We start from the raw sequence: 17,854 nt of genomic DNA on the forward strand, positions 1-17,854 counted from the left end.
CTATCAATCGCAGCATTCCAGGCTGCGAGATCTATTGTCATGACCAAAGAGTATCATGATGGTCAATATTACCATCCTGTTTGGGAACTGGCAGCACGCTTTCGTTTAAGCCTGGGAGCGGAAGCTGACAAAGTACCAGCCGCTGACATATGCCCCAAGAAGCTAGGGATATGAGGTGATGGTTAAGGCACTGATCATCAGGGTGCTGGGAGCATGGGACTGCAACAAGAGCATCCTGCACACCTGAATATCCTACCGCTACACCAAACTGATGAGGTGCCTAATGGTGTCTGACACCATCAGATGATCCAGAGACATGTACATCCAGCACGTCACAGGCGAGCACCAGTATGTGTACCCCGACTGACCACTAGCCAGAATCAACACAGAGGGGAGTGCCTGACTGCCCCTTTCAGTGAATCATGGCTGAGAACTCTTATACCTGGACTTCCTTATCCCTGTAAATGTACCCCACATGCTGTTATTTGTATCTATGTATATCCTTTAGAACCCACCACTCTAATGATGCAGTTTCCTTGCACCAGGCATTCTGTATCTTCTCTTTTTGTTGCACCCTTAGCTCCCCTATCCCTCACTCCTGGGCTACTATGCAAGTTAGTTGCATCCTCCCCCAACCCATCTATTGTACCTTGTACTATGTAGCCATCTGTGTCTGGATCTTGGTATCTTCTTCTACCCTTTCAATTTTGTACCTTCCTTTTTAACATTCACTGATAAATCTACCCAGATGTCTCACTTTGGATACAGAACCTTGAGACACCACAATGCAAATGTAGAGGGAGGAGCAACAGCCCCAAAACCTGAAGTCACTGGAGCCTGGGTGTGGGACTCCCCCAAACATGGAGGCAAATGGAGGCGGCTTCTTACTGAAGGTCCTGGTGAAGAATGGACACTTGAAACAAGGAAAGCAGATTCTGGAGAGAGAAAACTACTTAGTCAAGATTATGCAAGACCTGCTCAATGCAAATCTGAAAAATGTGTATTACGTGTTTTGCAGGCCAGGTAGGGCAGAGTTTGAATTGGGCTTCAGAGATCCCAAGGTAAGATCAGATTTCTGGCAACAGGTGGAGGCGGCCAGAGGAAATCCCCAGCTGAAGGCAGTTGTTTTTGTAGGGGGAGGTATGAGAAGAGAGGCTGATTACAATCCAAATGTATTCAGCCCAAATAAAAGGATGTGAGTTTTTGGCTCAGAATATGCTGTGTGAAAATAAGAAAGTGGAGAAAGCCCTAGACAAGTCTGGGATATGGACTGGAGCCTGGAAAACCAAGGTAATGCTGAAAAGCAGGCCTGGGAATCCAGGCAAGGTGCAGCACCTCCCCCCAGCAATTTCTCTGGGACCCCATAGGGGCTTCTACCAGGGGCTGCCCAAACTCTGCCATAAATGTGGGGAGCAGGGACACCTGGTGGCACAATGCACAAGTAAAATTTGTGTCATGCAAGAAGAAAGGACATGAAGCCAAGGACTGTGAACAGAACTGGCATTGCCTTCTGTGTGGGGATGAGGGGCATGTTTTTAGAGATTGCTCTCAGTCCTAAGCAAACAGGGAAGAACAAAGAAGGGACTGCAGGAACCCCAGTGGCCCAAACTCCACGGCCCAGCCTCCACAGGCAGCAACAGAGAATGGGGAGGCAATGAAAATAGGAGAATAGAGCAGGGGAGGGATCCCAAGAAAAAGGGAAAGGAGCCAAAGCTGGGCTACCCCACCCCCACAGTGTATGAATGCTCCCTCAAGAAGCTGAACAAAGACACTGAATAGTGAAGGGAACAGATGGAGGAGGTGAACCTAGGCACCCCAGAAAGGAGCCTGGAAAAAACTCAGAAGCTGGAGGGGAATCCAGCGCAGAAATAGAAACAGATTTCCAAGGGAAACAGGAGAACCCCCCTGGGAGCCCAGAGACAGATCAAGATGGCTGGACACAGCAGCAGAAGCACAGGAGGAAGACCCAGGTGTCCCCTAAAACCACAGAGAAAAAAGATCTGGCCCACCAGGTGGCCCCACAAGGCAAGGAAAAGCCTGAACCTGAACACAGACCCTAAACACATGAAGAAATGAAAAAATAATGGCTTTTGCTACCCCCTCTAACTGCTTTCATTGTGGGGATACTAATTGTCTAAATGCAAGAAGCCTGCTAAAGAAAAAAAAAGGGACACAATAGAACAGTACCTGGGACAACTACAAGTGAACATTATGTGGCTCCAGGAATGCGATTTGCCCAACTCTAAAAACTGCTTTGTTGAAAAGACATTGGCAGCCTGGGTTCTTCATGTGGAGCAGATCAAATGACAATAGCAGTGCGTGTTGCAATTCTCCTGAAATGAGACAGAGTGCACTACCTACAGCACAGAAATCATTGCAGGCAGGCTTCTGTAAGCCACCTTTGAATCAGCCCTCCCAAATGTTTATGCAGCAGTGAAAAGGGAAGCAAGGTATACCTTCCTAGAAAATGTGAGTTTGGCAATGCTCAGTACCTGGCCAGTGATGACCACAGGAGACTTCAATAGCATCAACGCGGGTGACAGAATAGGCAAAGGCCAAACAGGCCTGGACAGATCCTCCAGGCTGCAAAACAACTGATCTTTGATCACAGGCTGGTGGATGCAGGCAAAGGAGCCCAAGGACCTGGGAGGCAACTTCACTCAGGTGGATCCTATAGGACAAATGAAGTCTATGCATAGATTTCATCTTCCTCCCTGAAGGACAGTCAGTAGCGAAAGCCGAATCCACACATTTCTTGGACCACTGCCTCCTGGCAGTGAAGGCAGAGATGGGGTGCAGCCTGAAAGAGGCAGGGGCATATGGAACTTGAATGTGAGCCTCCTGGATGTTGAAAAAAAAAAAAAAACCCAGCAGGAGTTCAGGCAGCGCTACACAGGGTGGAGAACCCTCAGAGCCAGGTACCAGAACCACACAGAGTGGTGAGCCAGCATAAAAGAAAAAAAGATTTCTTCCAGCAAGCTGGTAGGAGCCAAGGCTGGATTCAGAGGATGCAACACACTTAAATGACAAGTTGCAGAGCATGCACAAGCAGGCAACTTGGGGTTGGGATGTGAGGGAGGCCATGTGGGAGGTAAGAGCTCAGATTAGGGCCTGGTACAGGGAACAGGCCATGAAGATCTTCTTGGCCTGGGCTCCCTGGGTAGAGGAGGGGGAGGAGTGCTTGCTTTGGCAGGTTAAAGAAGACCAGGAAGGAGGCCAGGACCAGCTTGGTGGATAGAGCCACAAGTCAAATGAAGGGATGCTGGAGACAGCAGCAGCCTTTTACTGAGCTATATACATGGCACACCCAAAGGAGCCGGGGGACCCCGCTGCAACTGGGAGATGTGTTGTGGTACCAATGGGAGAGGGGGTTGGATGTTGCCATGCTAAGCCTCAGCCCAGAAAAGGCATTCAGTGTCTCACTGATTTCTGTTCAAAACACTGAAGATGTGGGTCCCCCCAACCTTTGTTGCATGGATAAAAGCACTGAACATGAGCAGCAGGGTGTTGGTGAACAGGTTCCCAACTGCCCCAATCACGGTGGAGTTAGACATCTGGGAGGAATGCCTGGTCTCTCTGATCCTCTTCATCTGAATGATGCAACCATGGCCCAATGGCTCAGGCAAGACCCTGGGATCCACAGAGTGGAGATCCCTGGGGGCAGTGGGGCAGAGACAAGAGGCCTGGCCTACATGGACGACCTCAATGTCCTGTGCAGGGACAAGCGGCCAGTGGAAAAGGTGCTGCCACTGCCTAGGTGTATGGAGCAGTGACAGGAGCCTAGCTCAACCTGAGCAAAAGCACCTGGACATAAGGATAAACTTTACTGTCTGAGGCTTCAGAGTCTGAAATAGACTCCCCCCAGAAGTGGTGCAAGCACCTGCTCTGAATACCTTTAAGAAATGCTTGGATGCCTTCCTTGCTGGGGTGATCTGACCCCAGCTGACTTCCTTCCCCTTGGGCAGGGGGCTGGACCCAATGATCTTGCAAGGTCCCTTCCAGCCCTAATGTCTATGAAATCTATGAAAGCTTTGAACATGCTAAGTTCTGGATAAACTAAATGCATGGGTACTACACACACATTTCTACAGCATTTTTAATTTCAAGGTTCATGTTTTCAAATTTGTTCCTCATGTCCACGTGCTCAGGTGGAACAGGGTCTGACAGTAAGAAGAAGGGAAAAGGCTGCCAGGGGAAAATTTGGGGGCAAGCAGAAAGCAAAGGGGCTACCTGACCCCCCACATACATTTTCTCTGCTGTAGCAGTGAGAGGGGGACAAATTCAATGCATATCTCCAATAATTAGATTCTATATCTGGAAAACAGTAAAAAATTTATACATTTTCCAGATATAGAATTTAATTATTGGGGGAGGCTCATCTTGTAACCAGGGTCATCTTCTATTTGAATAAATATGGTATTTTGCAATCAGAATAATCTGTTCCATAAAAAATAAGAATATTAATAATGCAATGAAAGAACTGACTTAGGGAGGGGAGCAAAAATGGGGTTTCACATCTTCCAATTTAGGTGGTGTAAAATATATTTAGAAGTACCCTTAGATTATTCATGAGAGAAATAATAACTGTATTAATAGTAACCTGAGTGACAACAATAAAAGTATCTCTCTCCTTCCAAATTTAGTGAAGCTTCCAAACAAAGCATAATTCATGTCAATAGCAGCCCTAAAATGTCAGCAGCTTACTCCAAAAGTCAAGTTTAAACTATCCTCATTCCCTACCCACCCCCTCGTATTATAAAATCATCTGTGCAGTCATCTCTTAAATGTGCATGTTAGATAGAAACACCCATCAATTCACCCCCGTTTCTTAACAGGCAAGCGTAAGATGTGTTGAATTTTTCAGCAAGATTTAACAGTGTTAATTGGTGAAACAACTGTGATATTAAAATAAGTAAATTATAAAGAAAACCTGTATGTTGCATTCCTTGCCCTTTGACCTGAAGAGTAAGTACTAGCCATTTTCAATGTGGAGTTAAAAGATTTCACGGGCCTTCATGCATACGTGCAAAATGCTGACTACAACAGTCCCTGATCCTCAGTGGAGCCTCTAGTGCCTTTGTCACATAAATATTTAAACAATAACAAAGCTTTGGCTGAATTAAAAAAAATGCACCCAAAGAGAAAATGTATACATAATCTATGTGCATTTTAAAAACAGGAAAGTATTTAGAAGTAGTTCTAGTTTGCTAAGAAGCAAGAGAAAGTAATTTTTATTACTGAAAAGTACAAAATTGTAACAAATTGATTAGGGTTACAGCTGACCCATAAGAGTAACCAAATGCAATCATTTCAAACAAGAGTTATTTTTCACTTTTGAAAGTAAGATGCTGTTTGACTTTCCCTGCTAGAGATGGCTGCTAGATAGCTCTAACTTCTCCTTTACATTTTACAAAAGATTACACACATTAAAAGTTCTTGCAAAGCTCCTGAGTTTTCATTTGTGTGAAATGGGTGCGATGCTAAAAGCAGTTCCATATTCTTTTTGTATTGGGAAAAACCTGACACCACTACCCTAGCAAATAGAGCCAAGAAATGTTATGCTGTTTCCTTGAGGGTCTTCAAAGGAGAGTGAATTATTCAGCCCTTATCACAATGAAATGTTTCAGTTATAATAAGCAAGCAGTGATACTCAATATTCTCCTGAACGGGATTTGTTGACCTGATGGGTAAAATAATATTCACCTATTATGAAGTCAGTGTGTGTATGATTACATTTGTTTTGAGTTTTTTTCAGTTGATACTTAGAAATTTCTTAGTTACTGCCTCATTTTCAAAACAACCACAGTTTTTCTTTCTAAAGTTACATTCTAAAAGAGAGAGGATGTCATAATAGTTACAGCAAATCAAGCTGTCCCTGCTTATTTATTCAACAGGTAAATGACAATCCAGAACTTAGTAACAAATCTTAGACAAACTAAACAAAAAAAGAAGTTACTATTCATGTAATTGTTCATAGCTAACTTTACTCTCTCATAACAGTAATCCATACATATAATTACTCCATTTTTAAAACCGACCAATTGGATGAATTTGCACCTCAAAAAAGTTTCCTTTGGCAATCTCACAGTTGTTTTAAATGTGCTTGTGTTGACTTAATATCATTTATAAAAAACAGCTATTTGAAAGCAAGTTGGATCATAAAAGGATTTTGGACAATCAGATTAGAGGAGTGTATAAAGTGTATGTAATATAAAAGGAAATGCAACCAGGTTCTTGCTGCATGCTCACTTTTGGTGATAATTTTTTAAGGACAAAATCCATTCCTAAACTATTAGTGTATCATATGAATAGCTTCATCTGACTGATTTAACAAGAAAATGACTTAGTAACGTATAATGAATATCAAAACATTTTCAATTTTCATACTGGATAGAAACATCTGTCAGTTCTCATCATCTCTTTCCTAACTGTGTGATATGCTGAATCCTTATGTGGGGTTTGCTATTACATATCAGTGAAACAAATGTGACATTAAAATAAGTACAAATAAATTATAAAGAGAATCTGCATATTACAACCCTTACCTTTTGGGCTGCAGGATAAATGCAAGCCGTTTTCAACAGTAAATTAAAAAAGACCTTCATTCTTTTCATGACATTTTATGTAGCCCATAAAAGTGCATGTAGAAAAGTTCACATAGAGATGCTAGTTAACACACAATTGTAAAAAAAACCCAAAACCTTGAGGTTCCACTACATTCAGTTGCTAAAAATATGCACTAATCTGAAAGGTAAGATGCAGACATCATGGTATCAGTTCATAATCTTTGGTAAAATGTTTTCATTTTATTTATAGCCACATTTGCTCTGATATCCATTTTGTGCATGGTCTGCTATTATTTATGCCAAGAGGAAGAAACAAGTGAATTTTAACAGTATTAGGGTATTACTTAGTACATTCAAGACTCTCTTCATACATTCTTTGAGGATTCTGCTATCACAATGGGAAAAATGAGTGACCACTACTAGCTCGTGTGACTTACATAACATAACTTTAACATAATGTAACTTTGCTATCTTTTGCCTTTAGGGGAAAAATTAAAGAAAGGTGTCAACATGATTCTAAGAACAATAAATTCTAAAAATCTGAAGTAAAAATATCAAGTATTTTGTACAAAGTCTAAAATATAAATTTACAGTGGGGCTTACTTCTAATTTGATACTATAACCCATCTTGATAAATGCCAAAGGAAGAACACAAAGAACATTAACTAATAACTCAAAGTGTTCTAGGGATGGTCAGGCTTAAGTGATCACTGTCCTTACTAACACCCACCTGGAGGCTTGATTCTCTTCATTTCAGCAGTGGAATTCCTTCTGCTTTTCATCAGTATAAATAACAGAAAAACTAGGCTCTGTTTTTAATGCAATCTCAGTCCTCTGAACCTGTTATACATACAAGATTACCTCTCCAAACAGCTACTTATCACACTAAATAAGCTTGGATAATTGAAGGAATTTCAATACTCCTATGACCTTTGGAGTATTCAGGCTGTGCTGCATTTACAAACAATGGGTTAAATCGACACACCTCACAGGTGAGAACCTTGCAGCATTTAATTGCATTACAGAATCAAATCTTTCTTTGTGTAGTATTCAGTGCTGGAAACCTTTGGAATTATGATTCTGATGAAGAATAAGGACTAAGATGTCTCCCTTCATTCCTTGTTTCAAGTATTTTTCTAACAGACTAACAAGCAATGACAACACATTCTACTGGTGAAGATTTGGATTCTATTTTGCACCCTTTACTTGGACAAGCAGAACTTATTCAGACCTGCAGTCACCTTGAAGGCAATGCAATAAATCATGTAAGTAAGGGTACAAATTCAGGCATAGGGTCAAAATGTAAATGTACATTTGTGCTGAGTGCCTGGGATTAAGTCTCAGTTCCTATAACAAATAGAAATAAAATGTGGGTAACAGTAAAAAAGGACATTAAACCATTTTGACCCATTCTTTGATGCTGTGGTATTACTTTCAGTATCCTAATATCAGCAAGGACAAAACAAAGGCATAGCCGTAATTACTGTAGAAACAGTTTGATGTTCCAATAATTTTCAGTGAACATGGCACTTTCAAAAACTATAAAGTTTGCAGGTTTAAATAAAATTCAGATTCCAAATGCCAAATTATTTAACTTTGACTGCGTACAAGTGTTTAATGAAAAACTGCCCCTGAAGAGCACAATGATTAAAAAAAAAAAAAAAAGATTTATTATTAAAAGCGATAAAAAGGAAGGTGCAAAAGTGGGGAGTGGAATAACACAATATTAATACATGTTTTGTACCAGCCAAAATGCTATGCTCTTAATGAGTCATTAATGGCTTTATTACTGGTGATTCATGGTCTTCACCATGTACAAATGTAGTTAGCCACTTCCCACTGCTGCAGTGCCCTTGTATATGCAGCACACAAGTTAAAAAGCAACAATCTTAGTGCCTAGTCTTTCAGGTGCTGAGTGCCCTCAGCTCCCATTGTGAGAACAGTTGCCCAGTCTAAAGCAAAGCATGCTCCTCACAAATAATTTAGTGGTCAAAGTCTTGGGAATTTAAAAGGGCTTGTCACTTTTTTGCTTTCTTGGCTTTTTTCAGTATATCACACTTTTTCCTGTTGGGACGTCGGCATCTTTCATCAATGCTCGGTATACATTCATAATGCCATACTTCTTCCATTTTCTCCACGGGGTAAACAGCTTCAACATAATGGCGGATCAGTCTCAGTCTAATGGGATCAAGCTGTTTTTTGTTACAAGCACCTGAATGGTTATATTGCAGTCTGAGATTCTCTGGAGTAAACAGCTCTGGAAAAAGTCTTACTAGAAGCCTGGCAGCAAAGTTGCCGACTGAAAGGCTCTGCTGTACGATCTCTCTTACCTCTTTATCAGACAGCAGATACAGAGAAGGCACGGGGAAGTCTGGAGTTGGAACAACAAGTTCATCCAGCGGTATCTTGCAAAAATCCTTGCTGCTTCTTTCTGGAGGCAGTGGTGGTCCTTCAAACTCTTCTCTGAATCTTTCTGGGTTTATTGCATAGCTAAGAAATTCTCTTCTCTCTGGCCCTGGCACATGGACTTTCCGCTGCTGCTGGTATGTACGTCTCTGTTCAGTATCTCTGCGTCGACATCTCTCATCAAGCTTCCCAACAAATTCCAACGTCCACACTCTATCATTCTTTGCTCTTGGGTACAGTATTTGCACATAGTGTCGAATTAACTTAATCCTAGCAGGATCAAGTTGTTTCTTGCCTAGAGAGCCACTACAGTTGTATTGCTTCCTTAAGTTTTCATGAGTAAACAGTTCAGGAAATAAATGTACAAGCAGTCGAGAGGCAAAGTTGCCTATGGAGAGACTGCTTTCATATATATTTTTAATCTGTTCCTTGTTCAACAAATAATCTGGAACAGGAACATCAAAATCAGGAGGGGGGAAGTCAAGTTTATCAAAATCTATTGGCACAAGCCAAATTTTTTTTGATCTTCTTCCTGGCCTTTCATAGTCAAAACTGTCCTCCACTTTTATGATAGATACATCATCTGGCAAACTAGAAGAATCGTAGCAATCTTCTCTCATCTGTTCACACTCACTCCCATCCATGTACATGCTTTCGAGTTCTTCATTTATTCGTTGGACACACTGTTGCAACCAGGCTTCCTCCTCTTGCACATCAGGAAAGTATATTTCTGTGTACCTGCGGATTATCTGAAGCCGAGAAGGATCCAGCTGTTCCTTTCCTGAATCTCCATAGCAGCTATACCTTTCACCAAGCTTCCTGTGGTCAAAGAGCTCAGGAAACAATCGGTGCAACAAAAACACAGAAAATTCCCCTGGCGTGGAAGCTTCATCTAAAAACTCATTGAGATCTTGAGCATCCAGAATATAATCTGAGCCAATTACACTACTCCTGTCCAGTGACAAAGCTTCCTCCTGCTCTTTATCCTCAATGAAATGAGAGGAATCCACCTGGTCAGCCTCATAAAAACTGGAGGACTGCACACTTTGCTGATTATTTTCCATCTCCCTTTGAGCCCAAAACCTACTGAAAAAATCATTGAGTTGTGGCAAACACTCCAGTTGCCAGACAGCAGTATTCTTTACAGAAGGGTAACAAACTTCCACATAGTTCCGGATAAGCTGCAGATGAAGTGATTCAAGTTTCTTTTTGTTAAGGAAGCCACATGCACTGCAACTCCTGTTGAACTCATCATCGCTGAAGAGCTCTGGGAAAAGCTGCACAAGTAAGCGACAAGCCAAGTCTCCGCCTGATGTGCTTTGATCCATGATTTGTTTCAGCTCCGTGGCAGTCAATTGGTACTCAGGGGGAGGCTTGAACTCTGCTACAGACTCTGTTGGGCTGACTTGTTTTTTAATTCTGTTGACCTCAAGAGATAAGAGGTCAACTTTACTGTGAAGCTGAGTCATATTGGAATTCAGGGTGTTGAGCGTGTAAAACATTTTTTGTATCAAGGAATATACATTTGGATCAGAATCTGTGCTGGCAGGTGACACAACCATGGGATTCCCAGAGTCCCTTTTGCGATGATCATTACGAAGATGTGATGGGCTGCTAGGACTAATCTTTTCATACAGTTCATAGGAAGCAAACTGCTCTCCCCCTGGTGGGTTCTTTTTTTCTGTAATTTTGTGAGAGATGCCATACAGAGGTTTCTTGTAGGATGGAGTGGTGATGTCACTGAAAGTGTCCTCTTCACAAAGCCATGTTACACTGGGATTCTTGTTCTTGTTAGACTGTTCTACATTTGCCTGAGTGGGTGACCCAGTATCTCTGTTTTTCGCGTTTGACAGAAGGCCCTTTGAATAAACAAACACTACATTAGTAAGGTAACCTGCATTAAAAATAAACAGCCACAAATGTGTGTTCCACAGATATCATTTAATAAATATGCTCTACTTAACTTTCATCAGTGACCCTAATCATGCTATATAAGTGAAATTCACAAATGCATTAAGGATATCAGTTAATCATGTTTTACAAGTAAAATATTCTTTTGGTTTTTTGATTTTGTTTGAAATCACTGTATTGCTACCTCATAACGTAATACTTATAAGGTAATACTTAAGTTTTCACCTGAGGTGTTTTAAACACTTTCTTAAATTAAGTACTGTATTTACCTAAATATAAGACTACCCTGAATTTAAGACGACCCCCCAATAATTATACATGGGAAAATGTGTACATTTGTTGGAATTTTCCAGGTGTAGAATCTAATTATTGGAGGGCTGTCTCAAATTCTCCTCCCTCCCTCTCTCCACTGCTATAGCAGGGAAAGCAGTGACTGGGAAAGTCAGGTGGCCTCTTGTCCTCTACTCCCCACTTCTGCTTGCAACCATCCTGCCTCCCCGGTCTCTGCCATCCTTCCCACAACTATTTCTGCTCCTTCCCCTACCCACTCTCCACAAATCTCTGCCTCTCTGTCCCTCTCCCCCAGTATCACCTCTTCCTCCCCCTTTACTGTCTGCTGGGGCACAGAGCACAGCACCTGGAAGCTCAGCCTCTGCTGGGCCAGGCAGCAGTGGCAGTGCTGCTGATTGGCTGGGCAGGGGACAGAGTTTCTTTGTATACCATGCCTGGGAAGGAATCCAGTCTGAGCTGGAGCTGAGCTGTGCTGACAAGTAAGGAGGAGGAAGGATACACAGGTGGGAGCAGAAGCTGCAGAGAGCAAGTGGAGGAGGAGAGGAGGCTGCTGTGGGTCTGACTCTGGCCCCAATCCAGGTTCATTGCCAGAGTCAGGCCCGCAGCAGCCACCTGCCCTCCAATTTCGCTTTGTAGAAAAATCTAAGACAAGGGGCTGACGGGGGGTGGGGGGAGCCCTAGTCTTGGACCTTAATAAATACCATACCATTATATATCACTTTGTATATGAAGAACTTGGAAGGCAGAGAGATTGAGTGGTAGCAAGTCAGTAACAGAGCCAAGAATAGGAGTCAGATTTTCTGATTCACACTCCTGTGACCTGGCTACTGAATCTCACCAGCTCATCCAACTGTATTTAGTGTTTCATTATTCTCTTTATTAACAGGTTATGGGAACATCAGCAAGATTGTTTGGCCCCAAAGTTGTGCTAATTTTCTCCTTCCGCTACAAAATAACATGAAAATGCTAACCTACCCTAGTTATGCAACTCTTAAACAACTTTGTGACGATAAACCAAATTTGAGGGGAAGGAAATCAATATAGTGAACACAGGCTATAAATCAACAATGCCTTGATAGTATCTTTTAAAAAAATGAAATTAGGAGCTCTTGATTTCTGAAAGCCGGGCAGATTTAGGTTTGCTGAATTTCTCCTGGTTCTACACTATTTGCATAAGAAGTGCAAGCAATAAGACCTTCAGAGTTCAGGCCACAAATCATGCAAGTACTTTATTTCTGAACTGTTTCTCTTTGTTTGAGTTCTGAAGCAAATATTTTAATTAATTCACAGTAAATAGTTAGTATATCATTTATTTTTGCACACATGGATATTGAGAATCTCTCCTAGAAAATTAAATAGATGAACAACAACAAAACAATCAAATTACAATACACAGAACTCAAACATATGAGAAAACAAACATGCATTTTGCAGGCGACCATATTGAAAAATTTTTGCAGCTTGTTATACAGAATATTAATGAGATGAAAATATATTTTCCTTGCATTCAAGTACAAAAAAGCAACAAGATTCAGCCTTAGGTTTTAAGCTTTTAAGGTGATACACAATTGCTACCTACACTGAAGGCCCATCAAAGGGCCAGGCATTTTGTCTGAAGTTCTTCTCTGAAAAAAGAATTATCTGTACCCTTTTAACCAGTCTACCTACTCTCTATGTGGATTTATACTTATATTTGCTTACCCTAAAGACAAAAATAAGTTTACCCAACGTTTTACTCCTGTAAGTAGCATGGAGCCAAAAATACCTATGCAGGCATCAAGTTGGGTTCTATTCTAGTTCTTGAGTCAACAACAGAATAAATTAAAATTGAACTATGGTGCCAGTTTCTTCTCTCATTGCGTTGATGCGCTTCCACAGACAAATTTATGAGCACACCAGAGTCTGTGAGGCTGCAGAGATTATGTCTGAAGACATAATATGAAGACAAAAAGATGAATTCGGTGATGGTGCATGAGAAGCCTGACTTCTAGATCCCAGTGAATTCTGCAGGGATAGAGATCAGAAACTTCTCTGCCCAGGCTTACTTCTAAAATGCTCATTTGATGCAAGTCAGTGACACAATATGAAATCACATAAAAACCTCTTTTTTTAGAATCATTGTTCAGAGAAGCACATGCTTTAAGTAGGAACTTAATTCCAACTTTAACATCCCTGTTTATAAGATTCAGTAATACCAGAGCAACTCAGATTAAGAACAAAGTAGCAGCCACAACTATAAATGTATTTGACTTCCCAGATAACACAAAACAAAAGCAGTGAAACCTGCATAGGAGGCTACCTTTATCTGGTGACCTCTTGTCTCCAGAGAATGCCCCAACTTATCCTCTCAAATTCAGAACACATTTCTGCTCCACCTCTGTTAGAAGGCATATTGTGATAAGCAATCAATTTGTTAGATTTTAGGTTTCACCAAGCTGGGTTTCATAGACATTATAGACATTAGGGCTGGAAGGGACAATTATTTAAATTGTTTTTAAATAAAGCAGTTAAATGTGACAATATGAAGATATGTATTATTAATACACAGCTTGAGAGCAAGGCAGGACTCAGATGTGTACTCAACTATGTGAACTCATTGTTTCAAGTACATTGTTCCACTTCAAAAATTAACCTTTTAAAGTTCATATTCCTAGGTTTGGCTGTGGCTTTTTGGAAGAAAAGAGGTGCTTACGCTGAGAATTATGGCAGAGTTCTGTATGGTGTAAGGGCAACAGATCTTCTGCCCTTTCACTAATGTAGCTCATCATGTTTGGATCTGGTTGTGGGAAGGATTTGCAGATCTGCATTTCAGAAACAGACTGTCAATGTTCAACTAACAATTGACAACAACTCTAATCCAAACCAGTTTGAGAATGCCATGGTTATATACAGTATAAAAAAAAACATTTCGCAATAGATAAAAAGGTGTAAATTTGTTGCGAAACAGGATACTACTTGCATTGTTTGAAATATCCAGACAAATGCATAAACCAAGCAAACATTAGGCTGTAATTGTAGATTCACTTGCTAGTAAGTCTATACAAACTGCATTGTCCTCATAGCAGCACCGAATTTGGTCTGTAAGATGTAAACAGATAATCATGCATAGCCATGAGAAGAGAAATCACCTCTTGGGTAAAGCGTCTTTTCTTCACACTAGGTAAAGCGTCTTGCTGATTCCCGGAACCATCACTGCCAAGAGAGGTCTGTTTCCTTTTGCTGGAGTCCTGTAGGCATGTAACTGAGCCATCCAGGGGCTGTTTCTCAAAAGGTCTGGATGCCACGGAGCAGTCTAGTGCTTCATCTTCATTTTCCGTTTCTACTTTGACAATATTTTTTTTAATATTTTTTACTGGGGAAAAAAAGTTTTACAACAATAATGAGCTTTCTCCAGAAACTTGTATTATAATTCTGAAGCTGCCTTGTGAACAGTGGGTGATTAGTATGTCTTGTTTTTCTAGTGGTGTTAACTAAAGCCTCACCCAAGCCAGGGCTCCACTGTGCTAGGAACAGTGCAAAACTACTGGGTATAACAGTCCCTTCCCCAAAGAGCTCACAGTCTAAAAATACACAAGTGGTGAATAGAAGATGCAGCAGGCAGAAGTCTGGAGCCAGGGAAAAGAAGATGGATAACAAAAATAACGGAAGTTTTTTTTTAGTTTGCACTTTTAGTCATTTAGAATTTTTGTTTCACCTCAATCAAGAGGTATAAAGTCTTTCTGCTATAAGTAGTTATGTCCAACTAAAATATATACAGAAGACAGCATTTTACCTTCATCATCCTCAGTGAATTCAGCTGAGTTCATCTTCTATCCCACTAAATTTAAAAAAAGACATTATCAGCACTTTCCTGAATACAGTGCAAAGGTGTGTTTTCAGCCTTATGCTAACAGGTTTTGCATCATTTTATTGAGCTATTATCACTTGCTGTTCATGGACAACATTAAATATCCTTGAGTCATCTCCTATCTGCCCTAGGAAGCTGCTAGTTTTCTGATGGAGTTTCTGGCTACCTGCAACCTGCACAGCACTGTAAAGCAAGCTAATGAAATCTAAAATACGCCTAATGGTTTATAACTGGACATTTTAATTTTCTAATATAAAGAACACCAATGCAGTCATTTTAACTTTTTTGTGATAAAAGTGATCCTGGCAGTGCATAAGTGAAAGTACTCTAAATAATTTTTTGACTACCTTTAAAGACAGCCAAAAAAAGTTAGAGTCTATCGAGTGACCATTACAAACACGTTTCATCGTGGGGTAATTCTCACTGGTTAACACAGTGAAAAAACGCATTCTGAGCCTTTTTATATGTAAGAATAAATCTTCATTACGACCACACCCTCAAATGCTATTGTGATCCGAACCATGTTATTTTAAGTGCAACAATCCACAGCTTTACACTAATCTTTTTTTCCCCTTATTATCAATTGGTGACTTTCAAATAACATCAAATGCTTTTATTATGGAAAAATAAATGTAATTATTTAAGGCATTTTTAACATCATTATTTCCAAACAGTCTTCTGTTGCTAAAGCCTGAATGGTTCAGTATTACCAAAGAAAAAAATCTGGTTAAAAAATAAGGGGGGAAAAAATCCATCTTTTACTAAAAGTGAAATCTTTTACTGTGTTGCTAAAAGAGGTGTGTGCGCAAGTCATGGGCTAGATGGGAGGATTGGGGGAAGGTGGCCATAAGCCACTTTTGTGCACTCCTGATTCTAGGCTATTCCACAGGCCAGGCTGTCTGCTGAAGACACCCTCCTCCTTTCAACATGCCTCCTCCTAAACCACGGTTTGCAAATAATGTCCTCAAAAGAACTGAGAGAGATTGCATTGATGCTGGAACTGGGGAAGGCAATTTTTCTGTAGGCAGCCAAGCTTCTAGAGACCCCTTATGCTGCAGTGCCCCTTTTACTTAGCAGAGGGCTCAGATGCAGCCTACCAGGGTAAAGTGCAGGCAGTAAGCTCCTGCTGGGCTGCCACTGCCCTGTTACTGTGGCAGATGTGGCGGTGGTGGCCTGCGTCCCGCGTCCCTGGCACAAGGCAGCATGGCCAGAGGCCTGGTGAGTTTGGTGATGCATAACAATGCCAGCAGAGGGCCTCGAGTGGGGGGAGCTTGTGCTACTTGCATGGCACTGGTGGAGTATCACCTGTGCAGTGCTAACAGCTGGGGTGTGGGGGCTCACCTATGTGGTGGCGGCAGTGAGGAGGCTCACAGCAGCAGTGGTAAGGAGTTCACGTGGCAGTGCTGCAAGGGAGTCCGCGCAGCCCCCACAGCATGCAGCTTGCCCAGTAAGCAGCCCCAGGCCTGCGATCTGTATAGCATGCAGCCCCCAGCCACTGAAGTCAGACAGTCCTAACCTAGCATATGGCTTATCCCCAGTGTTAATCACACTTGGGTTCAAGCCTGCAGACTTGTTTACACAAGTGCTGTGTCATTTAAACTAAAATTTCTTTAGTTAAACTGTTACATTGTAGGGAAACACTGAATTTAGTTTATTAATGGCTTATGAACCAAATAGAAAGCCCACTTCCACAAGGGGTGGTGCAATATGAATTAAACACATTTTTAAAAATGTTTTAGAAAACTGGTACCATGTATGTGTTTAAAATAGGCCCATATAAGCCTTAATGAAAAAATCTCAAGATCACAGCACTCTGACGAGCATGCTATAAAAAAGTTAAGCTGAACTGCAAGAAGAGGAGTGTAATTCTGTTTGTGCATAATTTGCCCAAATAGCCCATACACCAAAATATTTAGTTCTGAGGCTATAACTCTTACTTACACTTTAATGTTTTATGGTAGGCATGGCTCTGGAACACAAGGCACAGTGCCAAAATGTGGATGTGACAAAGATGACTATGACAGGAGAATCTTGTTGCTGGAGGTTTTGTATTTTAAGAGGGGCTGAGGCCCAAACAGGCCTTGGAGCAGAGATGCTTAGAAGAATCACATGCCAGGAAAGAAGGCAGTTGCAGATTTTAGAAGTTTTCCAGGCAGCTCTCTATTTCTGCATTAGAGCCACCAGTTGTGGAGAGAGAGCACAAACATTGAATGAGAGTGAAAGAAAACACACTTATGCAAAGAAAAAGTATGGGAGAAAAACACCAGGCATGACACTTCAGAAAAAGGTGCTCTAAAAGGAGGTTGCTGATCTCAAAGGTGGAGTTATGTGAGAGCTAGAGAAACAGCTGGAGAAGAGGGTATGGAAAGGAAAGTACAGCTGACAATTTTTTGGTGCACAGTTGGCTGGAAAACTAGTTTCATAGGGTGACTGAAAAATTTGCAAAAAGAAAAATTAGGCAAAAAAAAGAAAAAACCTTCAGAGAAGTCCATTTTGTTTTTGAATTTCTAAAACAAGACATTTTGCTTTCTCATTTCAAAGCGTGTTTTCTTTGGGAACATTTTCAAACATTTAATTTAAGAACGTTAAAAACCTCAAATTAAATTTAACCCTCTCTCAAAATCATAAAGATTCCCCACCCATTATGTTAACCCCCCCCCCCCAAAAATTACTAATTACTGCTTTAATTCCAAGCAATTTTTTTCTTGATTTTTTTTTTTTTTTAGTGGGGGGTGGGATGGGGGAATCACCACTTTGAAAAAAAATATTTACACACCTCCATTGGCAGAACTGGGGCCTTTTTTTGGAACAGTGTTCAAGTTCAGCTGATAAG

The 17,854-nt window shown here is 41.1% G+C and overlaps 1 protein-coding gene across 8 annotated transcripts in view; it reads right to left on the bottom strand.

Moving 5' to 3' along the window:
* Positions 1–5,203: 5,203 nt before the first annotated feature.
* The window catches only part of BEND3 (BEN domain containing 3), a 24,588-nt gene continuing 11,937 nt past the window's right edge, over positions 5,204–17,854 (bottom strand). For 5 of the 8 annotated variants that reach the window (XM_019537844.1, XM_019537842.1, XM_019537845.1 and 2 more), the window contains 3 exons: positions 14,947–14,991; positions 14,303–14,526; positions 5,204–10,831 (listed from right to left, as the gene is read on the bottom strand). In XM_019537844.1, the coding sequence (XP_019393389.1) occupies positions 8,585–10,831; positions 14,303–14,526; positions 14,947–14,980 (2,505 nt within the window). In that variant the 5' untranslated portion in view covers positions 14,981–14,991 and the 3' untranslated portion in view covers positions 5,204–8,584. The remainder of the gene's footprint in view (positions 10,832–14,302; positions 14,527–14,946; positions 14,992–17,854) is intronic. The other 3 variants (XM_019537847.1, XM_019537848.1, XM_019537846.1) reach the window with 1 other exon arrangement.

Source organism: Crocodylus porosus, unplaced genomic scaffold (genome assembly GCF_001723895.1).
Source record: "Crocodylus porosus isolate Cpor-Errol unplaced genomic scaffold, CroPor_comp1, whole genome shotgun sequence".
In the NCBI taxonomy this organism is placed as follows: Eukaryota; Metazoa; Chordata; order Crocodylia; family Crocodylidae; genus Crocodylus; species Crocodylus porosus.